The sequence below is a fragment of the Chlamydomonas reinhardtii genome, chromosome 15 (assembly GCF_000002595.2).
Source record: "Chlamydomonas reinhardtii strain CC-503 cw92 mt+ chromosome 15, whole genome shotgun sequence".
Taxonomy (NCBI): Eukaryota; Viridiplantae; Chlorophyta; class Chlorophyceae; order Chlamydomonadales; family Chlamydomonadaceae; genus Chlamydomonas; species Chlamydomonas reinhardtii.
In genome coordinates, this window is record NC_057018.1 from 641749 (window position 1) to 649487 (window position 7739).

Sequence of the window (7739 nt, forward strand, 5' to 3'; positions counted from 1 at the left end):
CCGAAGTGCACCGCGTTGCCCAGCGAATCCCAACATAACCCAGTACAGAGAAGGCGATGAGTACGCAGGCCTTGCGCATCCGGGCGGTGCTGACTGTGGCCGCCGTCACAATTGCCCACCCGGCTGGCAGGCTTGAGCAGAAACAGACTCACGCACACCTTTAGCAATGCACACTATAATGACAGGTTTGTGCGTTACACCTGCTTTCTGTGTGTTAAGCATGCGTTGGGGGTGGGACGCAGAAAGCATGAGGGGCCGAGTTAGAAAGGTGACTGGCGCTCCGGGGGGGCAGGCTCCGAATTAAACAGGGTCACCGTGGAAGTCCTGCTCCCAGCTACGTACGCTGCAGCCCCAAACTGCAAAGACATACAACGTGTATGTGCCAAATACTATGCGCGCCTTGGAACCACGAAAACGCGTACCTGGCGCGGACCCGCCTTCCACGCCGTACAATTTGTTAGTCAGGCTCCTCCACAAGTTCTCGCAATCCTATACCGTACGCCTGTGCTTCTATACATTTGAGAACATTGGGAGCATGGCGTTGACACTTGAATCAGGGCAAAAAGACCAAGCAAGCTCTGGAAAATTTGCCATACAGCTTCCGTTTACTGCCCTTCCATTCATGCACATCCATTCATGCAGGCGCGCACTTCAGGGAGGCTCGGGAAGCTGGGGCGCCAAACCGGGAGCAGGCTGTGACCGGCCACCGCGCAGCTTCCTGCTGCGACTTTCGGTTGTGCAGGTTGTGCGTGCGAAACACGCATGCGGGACGCATGCAGGCGCATGCGCCCCAAGAAGACGCAAGCGCCCGACGCATGCCCCGTCAAAGCCTTCACCTCAAACACGTGCTCATTGCAACTCACAGATTGTAAACCAGATTGTAGACACATCGTGAGCACTGACATTGCCAAACCTTGCGTGATCGCCCAACTACTGCAAAATCCAAACTAATGCTTCTGGATTGCTGCGTAAATAAAGTCCATTGGCACGTGTAACGCAATGCCCGTGTGGATGGGCCAACAAAGGCTAAGCAACGAGTGCTCGGCTGTGTTCATGTCTGCGTGTATGAAGAGTTATACCTACAAAACTAACGAGTATTCGCGGCTGCACATGGCCCAGTCACAGGTTGCGCGACCGCTGGTGGGGTGAAAGGCTGGCGACCGCTGTTGCCGCGCGCGGCTGGCGAACCCGAGATCTGCACGGGAGCCGGCGGCGGTTGAGCAGGGTAAACACTAGCGGCCGGGGTTGAGGCGGCGTACAGGGCATTGCCTTTGCCAAGCAGCGGCGGCGGAGGCTGTGGCCGCCGCGGCTGCACATGGCCCAGTCACCGGTTGCGCGACCGCTGGTGGGGTGGACGGCTTGCGGCCGCCGCTGCTGGCGAACTCAGGCTCTGCACGGGAGCCGGCGGCGGTTGAGCAGGGTAAACACGAGCGGCCGGGGTTTAGGTGGCGTACGGGGCAGCGCCTTTGCCACGCAGCCGCGGCCGAGGCTGTGGCCGCCGCGGCTGCACATGGCCCAGTCACCGGTTGCGCGACCGCTGGTGGGGTGGACGGCTGGCGACCGCCGCTGCTGTCGAACTCAAAGATCTGCACTAGCCCCGGCGGCGGTTGAGCAGGGTAAACGCGAGCGGCCGGGGTTGAGGCGGCGTACGGGGCAGCGCCTTTGCCAAGCAGCCGCGGCGGAGGCTGTGGCCGCCGCGGCTGCACATGGCCCAGTCACCGGTTGCGCGACCGCTGGTGGGGTGGAAGGCTGGCGGCCGCCGCTGCTGGCGAACTCAGGATCTGCACGGGAGCCGGTGGCTTGAGCAGGGTAAATGCGAGCGGCCGGGGTTACGGTGGCGCGCGGCGGTGCCTTTGCCAGGCAGCCGCGATGGAATACGTAATTTAACAAGAAACTTGAAACAGAATGGTGCTTTTCAGCGCCTTCCGGTGACGGTGCTTTGCGTGGGCAGAACCGCATTGAGCGTGAGCCTGGCCCCGTATCCAGCACGGCGCGCCAGGCGGTCTTCCGGCTTTCCTTGACGCGGCGTTGGGCATCTAAATGTTTGTTTGTGACGCATGTGACGGTGTTCTTCCTTCTGCGTACCGCACGCACTGTTCGTGCTTTCCGTATCCGCAAAATCCATGCTGAACGCATGCTAGCGCATGCCATAATGCACAAAGCCGTTCTTATAGTGAGAACGCAAATTTCCGGCCTTCTTAGCCCCCCCCTGGGGCCAGCAGCAGGATGTAACAACACGCCTGGATGCCATGCGTGGGTAGCGTGGGCAAGAACGTGCCGTGGTCGGTCAAGGCCCTTGATTGTCGCCAGTGGCAGCGGCTTACCCCTGGAAGATGCAAGCACGCTTTCTCGGCTTCGCATTCTTCGTCTTACAAGCAGGGGGGGGGGGGTAGAATCTTCCGAAACAGACCCCATGCCTCAAATGGATAGAGCTCAACGAGAAAATCACGAATCCGCTTTCAAAATCGAAAATGGGTTTCTGGGTGCAAAGTTATGACCCCTCAAAGTGGCCGGTCGGTCGGTCGGTCTGGACGTAAAAGGGGGATCCATTCTCAAAAGTCGGGGGTCGCAAGAGGTTTTGCACAGGTTCGTGCCAAGTTTTGTTCCTAGCGCTTCTGTCCTGCAGCACGCGGCGCAATGGGTGCAGCTCAACGATGCGTGCGTAGGTATATCCCAGACTCAGCACACGTGCATAGTTTGGGGCAGTTTGGGGAGCGGCATGTCGGCATTTCGGGAGATGCCTGGGGAACTGGTCAGGGACAGGCCGGTGCAAGCCGGGTTTTGCATGGATGAACGTGTCAGCACATTTCGTATCATCAAGTAACATTGAAGTAAGCCGTTGCATAGCAGGCCAGTCTATCAGGGTACTTGTCGGCAGCCGGGCCACATGTCCACATGTCCACATGTTGGTCGGTCAAAGTGTGTTCCCAGGGCGGATCATCAAACATAGCGATAGAGCTCACCGAGAGCAGTCAGTTGGCACCAACCTGACAAAAAACTAAGGGGTTCTGAGGGGGTTTTGGGGGGTCGTACGGCAGGGGGGGTCGGTCGGTCGGTCGGTCGGGGGGTCCGGGTGGCATGGGGTCAAAAAAGTTTGTTCCTAACCCCCCCCCTGTTACAAGCATGCATTCTCGATAAAGGCCCTGCCGCAGGGCCCCCAAAACAGCCGTATCCAAGCCCCCGCAGAGTACGGAGCAGGGGGGCAAAGCTAGCTGAGACACGGTAGTGGGCATGAAGTGTTTACAATTCCAGCCTCGAGCGTGAGGATACACACGGCAGCAAATGCCATCCAATGAACGTTGTTTATTTGATTTTCGATTTCAAAAAAGATGCATTGCGGAACGTTTGTGGATGCAGGTTGCCCTGGGGCTGGTCATGATGAAACAAAACGGCATATGCCTGCTGCATCACACACTTGAGCACAAATGGGAACAATGTACAACAACCGCCACTGCTCTTGCGCGCACAGCCGCTGCCTACCATGTGCAACAAGCCATACTATTATCAACTAGCGCGCTATTTACAAAGCCGTGCTGGGGGCAGTTGCCGTCCGGCAATTACAATTCCAGGCCAGGCAAACACTGCTGAAACCTGAAGGAACATTATCACCATAAAGTTGTCGCCCGTTCTCACTGCCTAACCTGATTGCCGTTCTTAGCATGTGTAGGTACGGCTTCTGACATGCAATGCTTACTACGTACACGATTCAATCGAGTCCACTCAACCAACTTAATAGCAGAATTGCCCTCCCACTGTGAGGTGGATGGCGACGTAGAGACCGTTGGCGGTCTCGGTGGCGGGGACGTTGACGGAGGTACTGCCGAACTTGACAGTACCTGTGGTGTTGACATGGAAAGATGGTGCCATGGCGAGTGTACGGTAAGATAGATGTACCGGCTTCCTGCTTCAAGGGAGCGAGACCGGTATGCCCGTCCATGCGTACGGTATGACGCAGCGCGTCTGTAGCTAGCTAATGCCGTGCGTGTGGAGTCTCAGACAAGCCTTGCTTTATTTGCGAAGCTGCTTTGCGAGGCTCGAGGGGCCCATTCCCTAACCGCACAGCAGGGACACGGCACGTAAGCACGAGACCCACCAGTGTTGACTTGTGTGACGGTCCACGAGCTGCCGTACGTGATTGGCAGTGAGAAGGTTGTTTTCGCGGAGTTTGTCATCTGGCCTGGTGTGAGCGTGGGCGGTGCGATGAAGGACTGGTACATGTGCAGAACGGATGAGGTGGTGGAGGCTGTGGGTGAGGGCGTGTAGGTCGGGTAGGTGAGGGAGGGCGCCAGGAAGGTGGTCACGGAAGTTTGGCCGTTGGCGCTCGTGATTTGGAACTTCAGGCGCGCCATGATGAAACCGGCACCGACACGGTTCTGCAAGCAAACAGAGGGACACGGGCGGAAAGAGTTTGGCATGAAGAGTGTGTTTTGTATGGTACGGGCAGCGAGGTATGCGTGGGCACCCATGCGGAAAAGGATGGATGCTTCTAATCCATGGTGGTGACTCATCGACTTGCCCTACTAGCCGTTGCCACCATAACACATGTGCCAACCAACCAACCACGGACGCGCCCAGTCGCCCCTCCCCTTTCAACACTCACCTGGCCGCAGCCGGCGCACACGTCGAACTCGTAAACATACGACGTGTGGGGAATGGGTGTGATGCGGAAGTAGCCGCCCCACCTGTGCGTGTTTTATGTTGCACAGCGGCAGCAATCAAGGTCAGTGGTACATGACACAGGGCAAGGCTTACACGGAACGGAAGGGCCACACCGCCCCCTGGGGCTTGGAATAATGAATAATGAGGGCAAAGAATTGTTCTTTTAGAACTCACGCGTTGGCCTTTGTAGCATCGGAGCGCGCGGTCCAGTACACGCCGGCCGGGTAGGGCGCCCCCAGCTGTTGCTCGCCGGTGCCGACCACCAGCCCCTCCATGACTGGCTTGACTGTGTGTGCGGTCGGGTAGGCGAGGTGCCAGGCAGGGGCCGGGAGGGAATTGTCAGCTAGATAACCTCGCAATCTCAAGGCCCTCCGGACCCAAGCAAGGACGACTGCTGTACGCGGCACGCTCTTACATTGCAACATCACAAAACCGCAGGGCAAGCTGCTAGCGATGCAGGTGGGAAGTGACAACAGAACGTGAAAGTAAACAACGTGAAAACAAACAAACTCACGTGGGACAGCCCAGGCAGTGTCGGTGCTGCAGACGCAGGCGCTGGGCGTGACCTGCAAGGCAACAGCCGCACGCGAGCAGCACACGTCATACGCATGGCCAACTGACTGCTGGAGTGCACATCAAGCCAGACATCGCCGGTTGCATGGCTGGTTCTCACAAGCAAGACAGCCAGAAATCTAGGAACTGTAGTCAGACTGGACGGACATGCGGCAAGGCCGTGTCGCCACGGACATGCCTTCCTGCAAATGTGCTGGAGAAGAATCTGAACTGAGTTTAACGTGTCAATCTTCATTTCTTATTTCTTGCCTTGGCGAGGTTGTAGAAGTCGCAGGTTAGGCAGGCATAGTTGTCACTGGGTGTGGCGACATGGGCGAGGTAGAGGTAGTTGACGATGGGGCCGGTCCAGGAGAGGTCACCGGGCTGCGGAGAAGCAGACGGCAGGGCAAGGGGAGGGGGACAGCACAGGACAGCGGAAGGTTAGGTGGCGACAGCAAAGCAAAGACGGGGCTCAAAGGGGATTGGAGAACAGACGCAGTATCCGAGTCCGGCGTGCAGTGCTAAAGCAAGGGCTGTGCGGGATGGAATGGATGAGCGATCCGATCACAACTCGCCACATGCCTAAGGTAGGGTATGTGGCGAGTTGTGAACGCAGTGATGCGAGTGAGAAAGTGCCCTCCGCATACGCACCGCATAGCAGGCCACAGCGGCAGCCTGTCCGACGACCGAAGATGCTAGGTAGGCGTTAAGCGTGGGAAAGGAGCTGCCGCTGGTGGTGGAGAAGACCAGGGGAACGGCGCCCGCGACTTGCGGCTTGGCATTGCAGTTGTAGACCGTTAGGACGTTGTTGGCGGAACCGGGGATGGTGAACTGACCATCTGTGGACTCCTTTAGGCACTCAGTCTGCGCAGTGCAGGGCGTGCAGGGATTTGCGGGGATGCCGACGGCTGTCATCTGACTGGTCGAGGGGCAGCTCGGTGCGGGGCAAGCAGCGATGTTGGGGAGAGGAGGCCTGGGCGAAGGAGGAGCGGGGGACGGAGGTAGGGGAGAGGGGGGCTTGGGAGAGGGAGGAGCAGGCGAGGGAGGGGCAGGCGACGGAGGGTTGGGAGAGGGAGGGTTGGGAGAAGGAGGAGCAGGCGATGGGGGCTCGGGAGAGGGAGGGTTGGGAGAGGGAGGGGCAGGCGACGGGGGCGCGGGAGAGGGAGGGTTAGGAGAGGGAGGGGCGGGCGACGGGGGCTCGGGGGAGGGAGGGGCGGGAGAGGGAGGAGCAGGCGACGGGGGCTCGGGAGAGGGAGGGTTGGGAGAGGGAGGGGCAGGCGATGGGGGCTCTGGCGACGGCGGCTCGGGAGAGGGAGGAGCAGGCGACGGAGGCTCGGGAGAGGGAGGGTTGGGAGAGGGAGGAGCAGGCGACGGGGGTTCGGGAGACGGCGGCTCGGGAGAGGGAGGAGCAGGCGACGGGGGCTCAGGCGACGGCGGCTCGGGAGAGGGAGGAGCAGGAGAGGGAGGCTCGGGAGAGGGAGGAGCAGGAGACGGGGGCTCAGGTGACGGGGGCTCAGGAGAGGGAGGAGCAGGCGACGGGGGCTCAGGCGACGGCGGCTCGGGAGAGGGAGGAGCAGGCGACGGCGGCTCAGGCGACGGCGGCTCGGGAGAGGGAGGAGCAGGAGACGGGGGCTCAGGCGACGGCGGCTCGGGAGAGGGAGGAGCAGGCGACGGGGGCTCAGGCGACGGCGGCTCGGGAGAGGGAGGAGCAGGAGACGGGGGCTCAGGCGACGGCGGCTCAGGAGAGGGGGGAGCAGGCGACGGCGGCTCGGGCGATGGAGGCTCGGGAGAGGGAGGGGCCGGCGACGGCGGCTCAGGCGACGGCGGCTCGGGAGAGGGAGGAGAAGGCGACGGGGGCTCAGGCGACGGTGGCTCGGGAGAGGGAGGAGCAGGAGACGGGGGCTCAGGCGACGGCGGCTCAGGAGAGGGAGGAGCAGGCGACGGGGGCTCAGGCGACGGTGGCTCGGGAGAGGGAGGAGCAGGCGACGGCGGCTCAGGCGACGGCGGCTCAGGAGAGGGAGGAGCAGGCGACGGGGGCTCAGGCGACGGCGGCTCAGGAGAGGGAGGAGCAGGCGACGGGGGCTCAGGCGACGGTGGCTCGGGAGAGGGAGGAGCAGGAGAGGGAGGCTCGGGAGAGGGAGGAGCAGGAGACGGGGGCTCAGGAGAGGGAGGGGCGGGAGAGGGAGGAGCAGGCGACGGGGGCTCGGGAGAGGGAGGGTTAGGAGAGGGAGGGGCAGGCGACGGGGGCGCGGGAGAGGGAGGGTTGGGAGAGGGAGGTGCAGGCGACGGCGGCTCGGGAGAGGGAGGAGTTGGGAGAGGGAGGAGGCAGGGCGACGGGGCGCGGGAGAGGGAGGGTTAGGAGAGGGAGGTGCAGGCGACGGCGGCTCGGGAGAAGGAGGGTTGGGGGAGGGAGGGGCGGGCGAGGGAGGAGCGGGCGAGGGAGGGGCGGGGACGGAGGGTGGGCGAGGGAGGGGCGGGGACGGAGGGCGGGTGAGGGAGGGGCTCTGGCACCCGCCCTCACCGCCACG

At 61.5% G+C, this 7739-nt stretch overlaps 1 protein-coding gene across 1 annotated transcript in view; it reads right to left on the minus strand.

Moving 5' to 3' along the window:
* Positions 1 to 3228: 3228 nt before the first annotated feature.
* Positions 3229 to 7739, minus strand: part of CHLRE_15g637602v5 (uncharacterized protein) — a 6279-nt gene continuing 1768 nt past the window's right edge. Inside the window, exons 4-10 of the mRNA XM_043070566.1 lie at positions 5863 to 7503; positions 5482 to 5595; positions 5174 to 5225; positions 4834 to 4945; positions 4601 to 4682; positions 4094 to 4373; positions 3229 to 3836 (exon numbers count right to left, since the gene is read on the minus strand). Coding sequence (XP_042916430.1) covers positions 3730 to 3836; positions 4094 to 4373; positions 4601 to 4682; positions 4834 to 4945; positions 5174 to 5225; positions 5482 to 5595; positions 5863 to 7503 — 2388 coding nt within the window. The 3' untranslated portion in view covers positions 3229 to 3729. The remainder of the gene's footprint in view (positions 3837 to 4093; positions 4374 to 4600; positions 4683 to 4833; positions 4946 to 5173; positions 5226 to 5481; positions 5596 to 5862; positions 7504 to 7739) is intronic.